The sequence below is a fragment of the Nilaparvata lugens genome, chromosome 2, assembly GCF_014356525.2.
Source record: "Nilaparvata lugens isolate BPH chromosome 2, ASM1435652v1, whole genome shotgun sequence".
Lineage (NCBI taxonomy): Eukaryota > Metazoa > Arthropoda > Insecta > Hemiptera > Delphacidae > Nilaparvata > Nilaparvata lugens.
Window position 1 is genome coordinate 11,957,628 of NC_052505.1, and position 20,255 is coordinate 11,977,882.

At 30.2% G+C, this 20,255-nt stretch overlaps 1 protein-coding gene across 12 annotated transcripts in view; it reads left to right on the forward strand.

Moving 5' to 3' along the window:
- The window catches only part of LOC111047517 (neuronal acetylcholine receptor subunit alpha-7), a 215,879-nt gene that overhangs the window by 172,545 nt on the left and 23,079 nt on the right, over nucleotides 1–20,255 (forward strand). For all 12 annotated transcript variants that reach the window (XM_039420553.1, XM_039420550.1, XM_039420552.1 and 9 more), the window contains 4 exons: nucleotides 2,106–2,215; nucleotides 7,620–7,800; nucleotides 12,899–12,974; nucleotides 19,704–19,898. In XM_039420553.1, coding sequence (XP_039276487.1) covers nucleotides 2,106–2,215; nucleotides 7,620–7,800; nucleotides 12,899–12,974; nucleotides 19,704–19,898 — 562 coding nt within the window. The remainder of the gene's footprint in view (nucleotides 1–2,105; nucleotides 2,216–7,619; nucleotides 7,801–12,898; nucleotides 12,975–19,703; nucleotides 19,899–20,255) is intronic.

Consider the following 20,255-nt stretch of genomic DNA (forward strand, 5'->3'; position numbering starts at 1 on the left):
ATAGTATATAGTATTATACTATAGCATTTTACTATATACTAGTATTATACTATATACGTGGTAAAACACTTGTTGACATGGGCTGCTTTTTAGAACCTGAAGATGGTGTAAACCGAAACTAGTTGTTCAGTTCAACTATTTTAAAGTTTTCTAAAGAATAAAGGGTGCTATAAGATTTATTTTGTCATATTATATACGTGGTATATAGTATAAATATGTAGTATTCTTGGCTCAAAACCACCTTCAGCTTCCATATTCCAATTTAGTAGTGCATATTAAATTGCTTTTACAATTTTCAGGCCCTCGTAATGGCCTTTGTGCAATATTCGACATTTATGAATGACGTCCATTGTCAAATAGCAATGCTCTACGCAACTATCTAACTCTTACAAATATTATGACAAAGTGGTTCCTGATCCATTCCATTATCAGTTGATATTTCCCATGTAACTCTGGAATATTCAATTAACGAGAAATTTTCAAGTAGAATAAGAGTTTTGGAATTCTATAGAAAATTTTTTAGCTAGAATGAAAATATTAATAATGCTAATAGTTGGCTATAATATAGAATAATAGATCATATTGGAAAAATAGCATATCTTTGATGGTGCTATCAGAACAATTATTAGCAATAGGTACAGTTATAATGATTGTTATAATCATATAGTAGAGTTTCAGCATGTACCTTAGTTCTTTTTGAATTCAATAGACTGTAGTTGGTGTAAATATAAGTGGACGGCAAGCTAAAACTTTATTGCCATCATGATTGATTACAAAAGATAAATTATTATTTCACAACTGTTTTCCATTATCTTTCACCTAAATTCATTATTTCTCATCATCACTTTTTTATCTCACTCAATTTAGAGCGGTAGTTTCATCATGAACATTCCATACGGATTTTGCTCATGCATGTAATGTTTGCTGTATTAAATTTTAAGCCATGATCTAGTGATTCTATTGTATAGCGGTAGATTTGACTGTTTAGCATAGTACAATGTGAACACTGTTATCTAGTTATTGTAGGCCTACTCAAAATAGTTACTATTGACTGTTGATTGTGGTAAGTGAAAAATTAGTGAGATCAATTGTTGTAAATACGTGTACCTTAGTAGCAGCATGGTTCGGTGGTCTTATTCTCATAGATATTGACTGAATTCTAGATTCTCAGCATTTTAGATGTAAAAAATGTTCTTGTATTTTTGTCAAGTAGTTTACAGCTCCTTACTATATTCATAAACTACTGTAATATATGTATAGAATTGCAATAGAATCAAAGTAATATTATTAACATTATTCATAAATGAAATATTTTGTTTGATTCCTTGAAATATTGTGAATTGTTAAAAGCAAAGAAATTCCTATAAATGAGGAATTTCAAGAACGAAGTAACAAAAAACAGCATTTTTAAAACTATTTGTAGCTTACGATATTATCTTTCAAGTAGTATCTGATAGTACCGAAGTAGTTTAATATTAGTAGAACAATTTTGCTAGTTCAGTCAGTCAATGCTTTTATAGGGAATTGGCGTGAACTATATAATACCGTATATTGAGAATCGATTAATGATTAGTTAACAGTTTGAATTTAGCCCCATGTTTTATTATGTTGTATCAAGTTTAATATATCATGTTATAATTAACAGAGAGATAAGACAAATAAATTTATCAGAGTAATACTTGGACTAATTAATATAGACTGAGAACAGTATCCAGTATGTTGATTCTAAACAAAATCAACTGCTGCTTGACATTAAATCTATTGAATCTCTTTGAAAGGCCCCTCAATTATTTGGAGTTCAACAATTAGATTTTAATTAGTTTCGAGACAATGATAAAACGTGTACAGAATGCAGTCTTGTGTTGATAATAATCTGGTCCACTAATGAATGTAAGTGATTTCATGAATTCAATCACTACCACAAAGTATTATTATTTAATTTGTGCAATTGAAGTTCCAGGCTATTTGAAACTGCAATGATAATTCATTTGATTCGATTTGATTTGAGGTGCAGAAACCTTGTTGCGTTACTAGAAAGTAATTTATAGCATTATGTAAATGATGCATTTCATGTAGAATTATCTTTGTTCACGCATCCCTCGTAGGAATGGAACGACGTCAACTTGAGATGGAATTCTACAGAGTACGGCGGAGTGAAAGATCTCAGAATTCCACCTCACCGGATATGGAAGCCCGATGTCCTCATGTACAACAGGTAAGCTCATTTTCAAGCGGGTATGTACTGTATTTAATCCATCTAACTCGTCTACTGTTTGAGACGATAACGCGTTGAACTTATATTCATGAAATAATTTCAAAATAGACTACGTAAAAAAGCAAAATCAGATAAATTTCATGAAGATTATTAATCCTCATTATGATTATCCCGATAAAATGTCGTAGCCTCAGTAATTGTAGCCTCAACAATTATTGTTTATCGGACCATGTAGTTCTGTTCAGCTTCTCGCATCTCCGATGCTATACTGTTCAATTTTCCCGGGAGCTCAATTTCTTGAAAAAAAAACTATTTTCATTACATTGTCACCGAAATAATGTTACTACTAATATGAAAAATTTTCAAGAGCTCTTCATAGCGTATTTTTGATTAATTTGAAAAATTCTAGATAAATTATTGATCTAGCGTGTCTTTGAATTTTATATTAGAAGTTTTCAAACTATTATATGTGTATTTGTTGTTCAATAATAATGCCATAAGGTAGGGACCGCTGAAGTGATATTATCAAAAGTCATTGTTTTGAAAATTTATACAATTTATAACCTAGGGGTTAGTACATTCTTTTAATAAATCTATTATGAGGCACAAGACATTCATGATCCCTTGTGTGTTTGATACTAATATTTTAAGAACCTCGAATCTATTCTCATGAAATGCTAAATCATAATTGGTTTACTATTTATAATAAAGTCAATAATGATGATTTCATCTGTCAAGTCCTTTCTAAATTTTTTCAATGCTCGATAGTGTATTTTTCAGTTGAGTTTTTATTCAAAGCAACGATACAACGCTCGTGATATAATGCATTGACCTTCCTGGGTCTGTGAACTCAATCTGAGCTAGATCATCCCACTTGCTCATCTAACTTCTTCCAATCTTATTATCGGTAATCATCATAATCATTGAGGAAAAAATATTAAAAATTTGAAAAAATCGCATTTGGCTGATTAGGATTTTATTAACTCATCAGGGACTCTCTTTTCACTCTAACTTTCAATTTTCATAAACTGGATTTATTAAATTTGCATAAATAAGTAGTATATTGGCAATGTGATTATCACTTCATGTTCAAAATGGCATTATTGTTGAGCTCAACTCTTTCTAGGTCAAATGTGATTTATGTAATGTTCTGCATGGATATATTTTCTTTGTAAAACACTACTTACTACTCACTTATCCTTGTTTCACCAATAAGATGTTTCAGTCACCTTCTTGCATGGTACACCAACAAAAACTACCGAACTCAACTATTCCTGAATTAATCATTAAAACAACATTGATTCAACACTTTTTAAACCTATACATCAATTTAAAAGTAAGAGTAAACTTCATTTTATTAATCTTTAAATGATTATTTCAGGAATAATAAATAAATCATTATTGATAAATACAAATTATTAAACAAAACTATATAAATAACATGATAAATCACATCAATTAATATTGAAAAGTTTGACATCTCAATACTTATTTTAGTAGTAACGTAGGAATGCCTTGTTTCCTCTTACATCAACTTTAAATAATTATTTTAACTAAAAAGAAAATATAAAAACTTTGAATATTTTGTTGTTTTATAAAGTTGGAGGGAGTCACAATCATTAACAGGATTTCAAATGTTTTATAATGTTTTCCTTTTCTCATGGGAAGTTGAAATAAACATGCAAACATGTAAATCCACGTCTTTCTCACTTGAAACATCCAATAACCTGATTCTCGAAAACATTAAGCCCACAATTCGATATCCTTGTAAATGAAGCTCCATATTAGAAGATGAAACGTTGTTTTCTGATATTCCACATCATAAAAATGAAAGTATTATAAGTTATTGCTTCTTGTAATATCTTTATTTTGTACCTTTTATAGTTTCTCAAACAATTATTGTAGCCATCATTGAATAGCTATTTATACACAATAATCCCTTAATAAATCAATGATAACATTGGTCAATTATGGATTTATTTGTAATGGTATATATCTTCGATTCGAGTAATTATAAATTATTCAGGAATGTTCTACACTCGATTACATACTTGAAACTATATTTTACAATATTCATAGACTAGTAACAGTAGAACATGCTTCTGCATGTTTATCGATACTTTATTTAAATTTCGCCGTACAATTATTTTCATTGCAGTGGAATAATAATATTGAGTAATATATCTGGTACCCGGTCGCAGACATGGTTTGACATGGCCGTTGTTCTTGGCTGCAGAATACCCACCGGCGATGTCCTGGCGAGAGGAAGCTCCTTGGCGATTATGAGAGCTTCCTCTCCTCAGGATTAGAAGCCACATTTCACATTCGTTTACCTGCTTCACATTATCATTTCATTCATAATCAATGTTTCCACAGAAGAGCTATCCAATACGTTACACTATCCTCTATTTTGCTTTGGCGAGTATAATTAAGCAATTTATGTTCCTGAACTCTATAAAATTTTGCCGCAGTAGTACTAGTTCCACATATATCTGAAAATAACACTATTATTAAAATATAATTTGAAAATTTCATACTGACATAGATACTCAAATCCTATCATGAAATATATTTTTCAGCATTCATTTGTCCAAGGAATAGGTTCTATATGTTGTTAAAATTCGAACTTTATCTCTTGTGAAATTACTTACTAATTCAATTCTAATTCTAAATTGAACCAGTAAGAATTCGTCATTCACATAACTATGAGTTGATCTTTCAATTTGGTACATGATTATGTCAGAATATTCAATTTATTTCGATCCTTATAATGCAAATCGATATGATATAGGCTATATGTATCAATCATTAATAGAGAAACTTCAAATTTTAATTACGATGGTTTAATCAAGACCTTGATCATACCATATAGCACCGGGTTGTAAATACAATTTTTGATAAGACGTAAAATAAATTTAAAAATATATTTCCACATCATAATGGAGACAACGTAAAACAAACACTCCAGTACCGTATATAACTAGAAAAGTGATTCCTATCATGGAACGATATCTAAAGTTACCGTATCTTTCACAAACATAACCATTCATTAAAAGAGCAGTACATTATTTAATTTTTTGAATCATACCATACAAGATTGTGGCTTTTTCTCTCTATTTAGAGTATCACCAATTATTTTATACTTCATTTTTAAATACAATAAGAAATATAATAAGGCACTTCAATACCATCTCAGATCGACATTGATTTCCAAGTTATAAATTATCAGTTCTATTAATTTTCACTTCTGAATCAAAGTTCGGTTTCAATAGAAAATCACAAACAATTTGAATAAGACTGAAAATATCATAAAAATTCTGAATATTTAATGGCAATGTTATAAATCATCAATATCGTGCCAATTAAAATAGAATAATTCTCATTTAACTCTGAAAGATTTCCAAACAAAACCTCATCACTCGTATGAAATTCAATGCTAGAACTAGTAATAGTAACAAACTATTCTTTGTCTTTGTTCAAAGGGACGATAAAATATATTTCAAATTATGAATAAATCCAATTAAAATCTCAGTAAATTTGTAATGGATAAACTGATTTTCAAAATACCTTTGTCGAAAATCAGGAGCTATGAGCCAAATTGAAAACGGTCAACTCAATTTTAAGCCTCTGTGGAAATTAAAAACAAAAATTCATCCTGACCCACAACTATTCTACATCCTTGTTATTCAGCATTTTAAGTTGCCATAACAAATCCCGCCTTATTTCTGTTGCTTGCATGGAATGCCTATCATCATTGGTTTTTTTATTTTATGTTTTTGTCCTTGCCTATTTTAATACATCTTGATTTTAAGTTTATTCAGTTTCCTGTCCTGATACTTCTTATATTCATTGAAGATAATAGACTAATTGTTCATGTATGAGCTTTTCTGATAGGTCTTTGGAGGACCAAGATTTCCACTGAATCAACCTGTGATCTCTAAGCTGGATCACACTAATTTTTCATCACATTACCAATTGATATTTCAAATTTGATATATTCTAAATGATACAACAGTATTCAAAGCTCTATAAAGTAGATGTTGAGTGAAATTGAAAAATAATCAGGTATTACTCTCAATGTGAATTTGTTTCTCCTATCAATAGTCTATCTGACAAATAATATAATGTGACTCATTTCCAACATTTATTTTCGATATTATAATATTAAAAAAAAAATTCCCATCCCTAGTACAGTTATTACTGTTCAAACTAACTGACTGCAATCAGTAATACTGTGTTATTTGTTTTCAAAATTTAATTATTTCAATTTTATTTTAAAAAAGCTATATTCACTGATTTTTATATAATCCCAAATTATATTATATGTTGATTACTATTATTATTTCATAATTTGTAACCAAAACTTAATAGCTTCATAAAATAATGTGATTGATATTTCATATAATCCCAAATTATATTATGTTGATTACTATTATTATTCATAATTTGTAACCAAAACTTAATAGCTTCATAAAATAATGTGATTGAAATACTCACAACACATGTAAAAAATAACAACATACAGTATTTTAGAAAATACATTATAAATATTGCAATTCTATATCCAGCCCTTTTATTTTTACTATATTATTGTGTTTCGATTTTTTTTTACACTTATATAATAAAATAATTTTCAACAGAATATGATTAAGATGTATTTTTCTTGAATATAATAAGGTTTTGTATACAAAAGTTTTGTTATCATCTTCTCATCCCTAGTTTTTTTGTTTTTAATTATTAATTACCCTTCTGTGAGCTCTTTCAATAGCTCTATTATGATCTAAGAGACAACCCCATTATCCATTCTTAAACTTCTATTCGCTAGTTATGATAAAATATTCACTCCTATCTGGATCCCATTTAATCAAATGAATAACAATAAATACATTACCCTTAAATTATTTTAAAACAACTTTGCCTTGGAAGCTCCACCAGATGTTTCAATTTTTCTCAAAATGTATCATTCGCAAATAGATCTGCAAGTTCTATTCAGTTTGCAAAATTTATTTTTATGTAATTCTTTATTGCAATTCGATTTGCTCATGTGTTTGGCATATTCACGAGAATTGTGATTGGTGGATCTCAAGTAGAATTTTATACAAAGAGAAGTATGTTTGTAACACAAACAAACTATACAGTACACTGATTAAATTTGGCGTAGTTTGGTTGGTGAGAGCTGGTAGATCATCATGCAATTGTTGTTTGCTGATTGATCTGATAATAATTTGGGATTAGGCCCATTGAGTAGATGTTACTGCGCATGCGTTCTGTTCTCTGCATGCCATCATCCATTCCGCTCACCTCTATCCTCATTATTCGATTAATTGATTTTTATTTTGTTTTGTCGAATGTACGTACAATGTTTCGCCCTCTTACGTTGTTTGTGTTTGTTTTGCTGGTGAAGTGCTGATGAAGGGTTCGACGGGACTTACCCGACCAACGTTGTGGTCAGGAATAACGGCAGCTGCCTGTATGTGCCGCCGGGTATCTTCAAGAGCACATGCAAGATAGACATTACGTGGTTCCCCTTTGATGACCAGCGCTGTGAAATGAAGTTCGGTAGCTGGACCTATGACGGCTTCCAGGTAGAGCATTTCTCACAATTCAGACATAGACCGGCCCTCTATGGTTGCTGCTTACCAAGGGCCTCATCAATCCCTCATTACATTATTCCCTCATCATATTTCATTGTGAGTTATTTGTTAATATCAGCTGCTGCAGCTCTGACTCACCGAGGCCAACGCACAACGCACAACCGTGCAATGCAATGCAACTAATGTTTGTCAAGCTTCTGTTTGAAGGGCGAATCGGTTTGCAGCAACCAAAGGGAGGTTGGACCACTTACGCAGTGTAACTCACTCAATTGGCGTGTTATTTTTAATTCAACATATGTAGCGGCTCTCCAAAAGGAACACCTAGGTAGACGACATAAGGTAACACAACAACTTATATTCGTGCATGAGCCATTTCCAAACACCATTCAACAACTAAAGTTTACGCTTCCTTGTAGACAATCTACAATCTAGATACAATCAGCGCTGTTGAATTATACATTCAGTAGGCTATAAAATATTTCTTTCCTTAGAGTTTCCTTATCAATTGAATACTTACGAGTCCACTCAATAGGTAATAGTAAAGCCCACATGTACATACAAAATCTCCTTGGCTTTTCAAAACTGAATGCATGAACTGATTTAGCTGAAAAATTTCAACCAAATCCACCTTAAATCCCTATTAAATTATCATTACTGTAGGTTTATTTAGAAACTAGTTTCATAACTTAATTCAACTTTAAAAATCTATTCGTCTTTTATTCGGCCTAAAATATGTATGTTCTTGACTAGAAAAACTAAATTTTGTAATATTTGTATTCTTTATTCTATCCCCTATTCTAATTTTGACTTTTATGGCTTGTCATCAATACCCTAGTGATGTATAATATAACCTGATCAAAACGGTCAGGGTTTTATCATGCCTTATATTATAAGTATATTTTTTATCAAGCATATTTGTTGCGTCTCCATAACTCAAATTTAAATAATATAAAGTCCCGTAATATTTTTGTATGTCACTATTGAAAGGTTCGGTCAAATTTAAATCTGGGAACTGATAATATACTTTTCAAGCTTTTAAATTGAAAACTATAGAATATTTCAATTTCAGGCTCATTTATTATGCCAATTAATCAATATCTTGCAGTTCTCAGATAACTCACAATAGTTCTATGAATCAATCATTTAATAAAAATCTAAAGAGTCATCAACAGGTGATTGTATAATCTACAGTTCTACATTTAAATTTAAAAAAAAATCTTGAGTTGTCCTTTAAATCATTCGTTCAAATAAGATCCGAGATCCTACTTCAAGTAAGAAAGTGACACCAAAACACTAGATTTTTACTCAAATTTCATGCAACTTTCGTTGCTTTGAATAGTAGAGCCCTTGATAGCAAGTTTAAGTAAGTTATAAGGATACTTTTCAATATAGCTAATTCCTCCATATTTGTGATTGAAACGTAACAAATGTAAAATAATTGACCAGTGACTATAATTTTAGACTATTGGAGTGATTAAATAACAAAGAGGGTCGGCTATTTGTAACTTGTTCACCTTATCAGAATACAAATACATAAGCAGCTTATCTGTACCTATCACATAGCCACTTATTTGAAAAACTGCGAACTCAAGCATTGCTTGTAAACCATGAGAAAATATAGATATTATGATACATAAATAGCATAACTAGATATATGAATTATATAAACGAATATAATTACAGGGATTAGTACTAAACAACTACATTGACACACACCAGATCACATTTATAGGTACACTTTTCACTATATTATATGCACAATTTCATGGTACTCTACTCTACTCTTTACATTATTCTAATCCTGTACACAAGTTTCACTCATGAAAATACATTACCAATTTATTAATCATTTTGGAAAAATAATGGCTCAGTATGAGAAAAGTCAATTCTGATAAAGACTAATCCAATTCCATTCATAGAATGAAATTTACGATGAGAACTAAATACATAATTCTATGAATTTCATTGCGAATACCATTCTACAGAAAATGTAAGTACTCTACCCCAATAACTTTCGTCGAAATAATTTTGTTTTTTGAATTTTTTCCACTCCAATGCTCGCGGTAAGTTCTCTGAGATGTTGACTTTGTTAACAAAATTAAAATAAAAATTATTCTAAAACTTTCACCCTATTAAACCCTATTTGTACTATAGCGGAAAGGTTGAGCAACTTAATAATTAATTACTAAAAACAAAAATATATATTATAATCAAGATATCATCAGATATCATCAATAATACTTTCTCTAGACAGATTTTAATTAAAACTGAAAACATCCAAGACGTTTCGGTAAATATTGCCATTCTTTTTCGGTAGATATCAAGTACCCCATTCCCTAAAATAATATAAAGGATATAAATTAACGTATCTATGTTCCATCCTAATTGAAATCATTTTTTCAGTCCTCCATCTTCATAATTCTCAACCATCAGGCCTATTTTAGAAGTAGGGCCACTCTTTTTCAATTCTCACAAAAGAATGTGTTTGAGTTTTCTCATCCACTCTGTTCAATGATAACTTTCAAAGATCTTCTTCCATTATAAGCAATTAGTATAAATAATATTAATTATATCGATTAGTATAAATGCAGTATTCATTGAATTTCCATGAAGTATAAATAATATTAATTATATCGATTAGTATAAATGCAGTATTCATTGAATTTCCATGAATCCATCCATTGTACTCATCAAGTACATTGGTGAAGAATATTCACAAACTCTTACACTCTCAAAACCTGTCATTCTTTTTTATTGAAAACATATATATTAATAAAAATATATAAATATATTAGACTTGTATATAAGTATAGTAGTATGATTCATAAAACTGAAGTCACACCGTATTATCAATTTGATAAAATAAAAAGGAGGCTAGTGTCTATCCCTTTTCCAAATGGTTTCATTCATAGCTAGTGATGAAAGGCTACATCAAATTTTATCAGTTCAGCTCTTTCTTATATGTTGGAAGAATGATAATTTGAAGGATAATGTACGTAAATTATTCCATTGTGCGAGTTACAATGTCGAGATAATCATACAAATTTGATATTTTATTATTCAGTTCCACTGGTAATGTATTATTTAATCATTCAATAAAATTACTTCAAACTGTCGTCATTTGACGACATTCTGAGCATTCAGTACGTTAATGTGCTAAATCAACTATTCTCAAGTAGCCATTATAAGTTCAAGTAGCCATTATAACTTGAACCAATTAGAATCATAGTACCATTTTTTGAAATAGTCCAGATTCAAAAAAGACATTTCCAATAGAAAATACATTTAACCATTCGTGAATTTGAAATTGATAATTCATACATTAAAAAACTTACCGTAAAATAATTCACAACATTAAATAAATAATAACTAAAAATTAAAAACAAAGCTAAAAAACCTGCCTTAAATAATCATGAACTTTTTTAGTTGAATTCTTGCTTCTCAACCTATTCTCTTGTAAAAATTTCCTTTTCAAATAAAACTATTATTAACATTTAAAACGCACTTTCTTCTATCTTTTCTCTACTTCTTGTTTATTTTTTTCACACGAATTTGTGTTCCTGTCCAGGGTAAGTATTAGGTTTTCTATAGTAATTTTGTAATTGTAATAATTGAAAAATATTGTCAATATTTTCATGATAATAATTCTTTACTGTATTATTCTTGTATATGTTCGTATTGATGTTCTTGTCATGGCACATGTGAGACCATGCTGATAACATATTCTTCAATGCTGTTCCATATTGAAATTTGAACTCTTTAGCATACGAACAATGTATAGACAATGAAAACGGTTTGATCAATAAATTGATCAGATAAATAATATTTAAAAAAAATAATGATTATTAAGTCTCATTAATTGTTAATTAATTGATACAGAGGCAATAAGAGTCTGTTCATAAAATCATAAATAGCTGCCTGCTTCATGAAGAAATATCCTGGAATAGGAAATACATCTATGTCTATGAGATGTCCATACACTAGACTGGTATGTGACATATCCAATGGAAATCTGAATGTTTTTGAAAAATACCTCTGTTTTTAACTACCTTAGTTAAAATTTTCAAAACAATATTATGACCAAATAATAAACAGCTCAATGTGTTCCTAAAAATGCAACTATTTTCTATTTAACTGAGTAAATTAGGGTTTCATCAGTGAAATTTATTAATTAATGCATAGTGTTGAAAAATATCACTTCACAATGATAGAATAATGAATATAATTTATATAGCTTTTCAAGCAAAACAAGAAAATATGTTCTTTCATTCTCAATGGAAGTTCTAATTTTTAAAATATATTAACCATCTTATGTGAATGATGTCCCACCAATGTTGAAAAATAAATCATGAAAATATCGCTATTTCTAATAATAATTATTAGGAAACTAATTTGATGTGAATTCGCCATTGTTAATGCGAAATGTTTTATGATGATCCCAGGGAGAAAATCATCACCCCAAATTATAACAAATGTAGTTACAATTTTTGTGTAGTTGAGAAGTTGATATTGTGGTTATTATTCATATTGAATGAAAAAGACTAAGAAATTGTCAAAAAACCACAGATTTATTGATACTTAGAAAGACCGGTTTCGGTTATTACACCATTGTCAATCTCTGATAATCTCAGTTTATCAGATATTGACAATGGTGTAATAACCGAAACCGGTCTTTCGAAGTATCAATAAATCTGTGGTTTTGGCAATTTCTTAGTCTTTTTCATTCAGTAGTTACAATTGATAATCTAGTTCATTAATCTTTCTCATCAATCAAATTATTTATTTAGTTTCAATTTTCAAAACTGATGGGCTTGACTAGCTTAGCAAACAATATCAAGCACCTCACAAATTGCTATAAGCTAGCTCTACCGGTTCAAATAAATTGTTATGTGTTTGAATTTTCTCTCAATTCAACAAAGTGTCTTTAATAACATACAATTATAATAAGAAACCACACAAATCGGTACAGTATTCTCAATGAATCAATGTATTTAATCGAAATCAATGGTTTTATAGTTGATAAGAGTGTTCCTGCATCAATTGATATCATTATCAATCTTTGCTCATTCGTTGTAATTTTCTTTTTCAGCTCGATCTCCAACTCCAAGACGAAGGCGGTGGAGATATTAGTAGTTTCATAACGAATGGAGAGTGGGATCTTTTAGGTATGTCAACTTTATGTTAGCTAAATCATTCTCTGAATAAAGTCTGAAATTGAATCGCAAAAAAGTATTTCCAAAAGTGCAAAACTAGTGAAAAACGTGCACAGTCAACAAAAATAATCTAATGTGAAATACTGGAAATAGTTCAAGTAAAGTTGTTTATGATCACAAGGGATATTGGCATATCAAATATTACATATTTCAATTAATATAGGCAAAAAAATATTACAAAATCAAAAGTAAAATACTGGAAATAGTTCAAATGTGAGTTGTCACAGATCACAAGGGATATTGGCATATCAAATACTCCATATTTCAATTAATATAGGCTAAAATATATTACAAAATCAAAAGTAAAATACTGGAAATAGTTCAATGTGACTTGTTACAGATCACAAGGGATATTGACATATCAAATACTCCATATTTCAATTAATATAGGCTCAAGTCAAATATCCATTTTACATTAAGTTTATTGATAATGTAATAGATAATAAAGTGGATTATTGATTATTAAGTACTGTAGACAAAATCCCAAACATATTAATCTTGGAGATAATTATTAACATTGATTATAATAAGCCTACATTCTATATGAATAATATTATATATTATGTATGAACATAATAACAAAGTAAATATAAATGAGCATAGATTTGAAAGAGTAAATCCTCAAGTGAACAACTAAACACAAGTTGCATTGTTCATGTTCAGCATAAATCATTTTAAACCCACTGGAATAGTTTTGATGAAAGAGATTCATTCCAAGGTACTAACTGTTAACATATATTATCAATTATCTAAAGTAACAATTTGCATAATCCAAATACAATTGTATTTTCATGTATTTGATTTTGGAGTATAAATGTTCAATTATTCTATCGAGAATAGGCCTACCCAAGTTCTCGAAAAATACTTTTATCGTACGTTTCTTCAATTGTTACGACCAGTTCTAAACCAAATCAATATTGAACAAATGAATACTTTTAAAAAATATTCATGTTAGTGGGATTGATGTGTTAGAAGAGATATAATATCTACAAATAGGATAATTACGGTATGTCTCAATTTTACAGTAATGAAATCAACAATAGATGGATTTAAATTTGAATAGAGTCATTTGTCAGAGAACTTAATATTTGGAATTCCATATCAGCAAGTACGATTAACATTTAGAGTAAATAAAAATATCTACAAATAGGATAATTACGGTATGTCTCAATGTCACTGTACAGAAATCAACAGTTGATGGATTTAAATTTGAATAGAGTCATTTGTCAGAGAACTTAATATTTAAAATTCCATATCAGCAAATACGATTAACATTTAGAGTAGATAAAAAATATAATATTTACAAATATTATGATGAAGGTATGTCTCAATGTTCCAGTAAATAAATCAAAAGTATATGAATTTAAATTTGAATAGAGTCATTTGTCAGAGAACTAAATATTTAAAATTCAATATCAGCAAATCAGATTAAAATTTACAGTAAATAAAAAATATAATATCTACAAAAAGTATGATTACGGTAGGTCTCAATGTTCCAGTGAAGAAATCAAGAATAGATGAATATACATTTGAATAGTGTCATTTGCCAGAGAACTAAATATTTGAAATTTCATATCAGCAAACTAGATTAACATTAAGAGTAGATAATTATATGATGTATTCCCAAATATTCTCATGGTGGAATGAATAGCTCTTATTTGTTAAGCTTTATACCAAGTGTTACCCTCGTTAAGCATAAAGCATGGTATCTATAAATTGAAACGTTTTGGAAATGTTTGTACAGTCGAAAAATAATTTTCCAAATCGCTTTTGAGCTTGATAATCATAACCCTGGATAACATAAATTTCCCCTGTTTCTGGCACTTGCATTCAATACCACAAATTAATCTCCTGCACAATATTGAAATGTTTGCTTTGAAAAACTACACAATGGTGATGAGATGGTTACACATTTATGATTCCAAGAAATGGGATGAGTGTTTTCTTTATGTACAGCATTTTTTATAATTGTGAAAGAATTATTTCTATCACATTCCACCACTTAATATCTATAATGGCGGTTTCAATAGAAATTTATCAGATGACAATGTTCAGTAAATAGGAAAGAAAATTCCAATTCATCCTCTTTATCTAAATCTAATTCAGTAGAATGAACATATATTTCAAAACTCATTTTTTTCCTCAGTTCTATTCTGTCCCAATTTTATTATTGTGTATTGAATTTCCATAAGAAACCTCCCCTTTGATGTAAAAAATTGTGTTCAAACCTATTGAAAATGAAATGCAATGCATTTACTTGTATTTCATTTTCAATAGGTTTGAACACAATTTTTTACATCAAAGGGGAGGTTTCTTATGAATATTCAATACAACAGAATATTCTAACATTCCCAACTGATTCACACTTGAAAATTGCATAATCGTAGTTCTGTATGCAAATTGATAAAATTAGTCAAAACGACCTAGTCAGATTGGCTTCGCTTTCAATCTGTCATAATTAGATTACAATTTATCCTTCTTCCAGGTAATGGTAAATTCTAAATGATACCGTATTAATTTATATTATGATGTATGGATAGATTAATAGGAACATGACGAAGTCTGACTAAATTTCTATTGAAACAAATATTGCAATGTTAGAATATAATAACAGTATGCTTTTCTGTTTTACGTTGAGGCTTGAATATTTTCTACAAAAGAAACACTAGCCATATGCTAATGTTATAATATGCATCACCCCAATGTCATTGGGTACCACAATCTTACAAAACCCTGGTTCAATGTCTAAAACCACCCTGATTTCTCCAACATTTCTAAATCTTCTTTTCTGTATCATATTTCTCTTCAGAATGATGATCACGAGCAACTCATTTCTGCACTGGAATCGACCGTGCATTGTTTTGTATGAGGTAGAATGTTAGATCACCGATTATGACGATGTTTGAAACAGCTAAAATTCAATCTTGCCTTGCATCGACCTTTTTTCCTTCAGATTAATCAAATCAACTATTAATAATTAACTAATATATTTGGAAAAATAACGCCGAACGATTAACAATCTTAGTTCCTGTTTGTAGAAAGTTGATAAAAATCAACGATAAAACTATTTTAATTTGGAGCTATAGTCACTGCATTTTAATAGAATAGAATAACTTTTTTATTTGTTGACGTGGCGAAGTTTGGACAATAATGTACTCTCTACAACTCAACCACGTTTTAACTGAGCGGTAGTCTCTGTCCACGGTTTCAGAGCTTATGGTTATCAATATTATCGAATATTATGGTTACTTCATAGCTTTATCACTTTATCTAGCCTATATAGCAATACAACTATATTCATTCCAGCAGGGAAGTCCCTGTTCTTTCAACAATAACAAAGACATTAGTTTAGCTGAAGATGTGGTAGGTGTTTATCATATAGATTATCGCGATAAACTAGTCGCATAAATATATTTCGATAACTCGTCACATTATTTATTGTGAAGCACGATAGTTATTTTCCGAACTGTGTAGTGCTCATTCGTGAATATTTTGCCGTTGATTCAAATTCATTCAACAATACGATGTTTTGTCACTCGCGATGTTTTCATAGATCATAGTTTACTTTTGTCCTCTAAAATATTTTATAGTTGAAAGAATAAGACGTTGATGTTGTCAATACCACTATATTTTTATTCCCTCAGAACTTTCTAGAAAATCAGCCGATGCCAAGGGAAGGATCTTTCTGCTATGGCTGTGTTTTCAGTGATTTCAGTACCACTCCAGATATGACTGTCTAGTTTCAAAAATCCAGTATATAGTATTTATTCAATATTCACTGTAAATCTTGTACTTGATCTGTGATAAAGTGTTGTCATACTAAAGTTCCTGTTCCTTCGACAATAACAAACACATTAGTTCAGCTGAAGATGTGGTAGGTGTTACCATGAATCCTGGTTCTGTAATATGAATTAATGGTGAATAAATATATAGTTGTATTGACATCATCAACCTCTTATTCGTTCAATAATGGAGAAATACCACTACATCTCATACAATACAATCAAATTATCTTTTAAAATGTTTTATAGCACTAGATTGAGTAGTTAAGTGATAAATGGTAGAGTGGACATTAATGCTCAAACTTCTCCACGACAAGTAATTCTATTCTATTCCATTGATGATAACTTTTGAGACTTGAAATCAACTTAACTTCAATACTGTGCAGCCAGTAAATTGTAATTTTGATGATGATCACTCGTGGCTGGGAAGAAGCAGTCTTAATAGAGAGATAGAAGATTGGCGATGCTAGCAGCCAGCTTATTGCATCCTAATTGAAGTGGTCGTATATTACCGAACAAAGTAAGGCCCCAGGGCTTGTTATCTCTTTTGTTAATTCCGTGTTCATTTTCAGCATCCGCTCTCTCTACTTCGCCCGCAGTCGATTAGTTTTTCCTGTAAAGTCCTGTTAGGACTTAGGGGTGGGTAGGATAGAGTGGGGTGGAGGGGAAGGGGCGACATCAAGCAATCAATACAAAGCTGAGCTCACTCTCTAACCCCTCCCCTCTCCTCTCCCGTCTTCCATCTCAAACAGCCTCTTTCACTTCTCCACAACTCTATCCAATTTCTCTGAAAATAATCAACTCATAAAACTTCCCAAATAAAGTACTGTAATAATGAACAATCAATCATCATCTAAAATCTTTACTCATAACATATAGGGCCTCATTTATAAACGATTTGCAAAGCATGCCAAGAGAATGAAGCTTCTAGACAAGTAGGAATATGTTTCCTACAGAAACTATTTGAAAATGTTGAACCAGCCAACAGAATCGTTGTCATTGGATTAACAAAGTGCTCTGCTAATAAGATCGACCTGAGAATCGTTTATAAATGCGGCTCCAAGCTCTGGTTCCTTGGACACTTATTGAAATTCATGGATCATTTAATCTATAGGATCCTGAATAAATGTCCTAGAAGCCGAGCCTACTAATATATCTTGACCTATTAGAAGTAATCAGTCTTTTTTCTAAATAATGATAAAATTGAATAATATTCTGAACATTCGTAAGCTAATAATGCATTTTTTAATTATAATATGTATTTAAACTAGTTCTGCCTTTTTATTTCATTACTACGATTTATTGCAGAGAGTAAATAAATTTCAATCGTTTTAATAATAATTAATCATGATATTTCAGGAGACAGTGGCTTGTCAATATTGAGGCGATAATTCCTATAATGCAGACACTCATCCTTGTAAATTATCCAGCATTGACTCAATTACTATCAATCTTGAGTATAGTAATTCAATTCGCGGATGAGAAGCAAGATAATTACAATTTTGTCATCGAATAACTTACATTCCTAACAGTTTGTTCATACTAAGTCAATGAATGCTTCACAAGTTCCATAAGAGATTTATGATCTCCTGCCAGTACCTGAATATCCAGTTTATTTTATCGTAGCTTCCCCATTAATTTCATTTTAATATTGTTTTCTTATAATAAATTAATCTTGATTTGTTTAGATGCAAATATATGTTAAAGATTCGTCAAATTGTTAAAATCTTATATTTAATTTCATTCTCATTCATTTGACATACTTTTGTTAGTATTTTTGATTCATTCAATTTCCATTTCTTATTATTTCACTTACATTACATTTCTTCATACTTAATTCTTAAAATACATTTTTGGATTGTATAGTGTATGATTGTAATGTGTGAAGGAGGCAAAATGGGTTTTTACCTGTTGCCTCCATGAATAAAATTATTTATTTATTTATTTATTTATTTATTTAAATTATATAGTAGATTGTTCACCTTTTGTTCCATCTTATAACCTCCAAAACATATTACATATAGATTCTTTCCCCACCCTTACATAATTGGTGAAGGCACCTCCTTACATATTTGGTGGAGGTCACATCAGTCCTTTACATAATTGGCGGAGGCCACTCCTTACACTGTTTAATTCAATTGTTATATTCAAACTGTAGAACATTCTCAGATAATATTGAATGGAAAGTTCTCATTTCTCTGAATAAGTGGCAGTTGACATTCAGAAAACCCAAAACTCCAGTTATTGGAAGAAAGTAGGGATCAATCAATTTAGGAATCCATTCTTTAATTCATTATTAAACGAAAACAAAATTAAATTCTTTATTCTTTCTGAAGTGAAAACTCGTTACAATAATCAATGAACAATCAATTTAGGAATCCATTCTTTAATCCATTATTAAACGAAAATCCAAATTAAATGCTGTAAATCAATTCAATTCTTTATTTATTGTAGAGTAAAAACTCGTTACAATAATCAATTTAGGAATCCATTCTTTAATTCATTGTTAAACGAAAATCCAAATTGAATGCTGTAAATCAATTCAATTCTTTATTTCTTGTAGAGTAAAAACTCGTTACAATAATCAATTATTTTATCAATGAAATAATCAATTCAAACAGTTCCTAAATAGAAAGAGTTGCGATTGAATCATTTATTTATAATTAATCAAAATTATTGGGGGATAATAAAATCATACTACAAATCACTTTGACGTTATTAGATCCTATGAACAATAATATTCTATGTCCCATATTAGGCAAAACTGATCGATTTGATAATTTCAAAACAGTTTCATTGATGAAATTTGTTACTCTCTGCTCACAAATCGTTTTATATTGTCCGTTTTGTGTTGTTGGACTCCTCCTTCAGGTCCCGCACTGTCACTCTTTTCTTGCAGGTGTTCCAGGGAAACGGAACGAAATTTACTACAATTGCTGCCCCGAACCTTATATAGATATCACGTTTATCATAATCATACGGAGGCGGACACTCTACTACTTTTTCAACCTTATCGTACCCTGCGTGCTGATCGCCTCCATGGCGGTGCTAGGATTTACTCTACCACCTGACTCGGGCGAAAAACTCTCCTTAGGTAAATACATGTCAATCAAACAAAACCAAGCCAATTGAGCGGGACTTCTCAATTTGCTCTCAGACGACCTGATGTTTCAAAATTAGATAACTCAGTATGCTGATTCACACATTGCCAGGTCTTGCAAGGCCCATTGCACACTAACACCACATTTACTAGAAAAACAAATGAAAAAATATTACAGCAGTATATGCGAGCAATAAGTCGACATCGTACATATTTCCATACAAAGATTAGAATTTGTAAAAAATGTCAGCGACCAATCCCTTCAAGTTTTCTCAAACAGTTTAGCGTTAACCTCCAATGAAATAAATTATGTCAGATAGTATCTACTTCAAATTTTGGCTATGTTTAGCC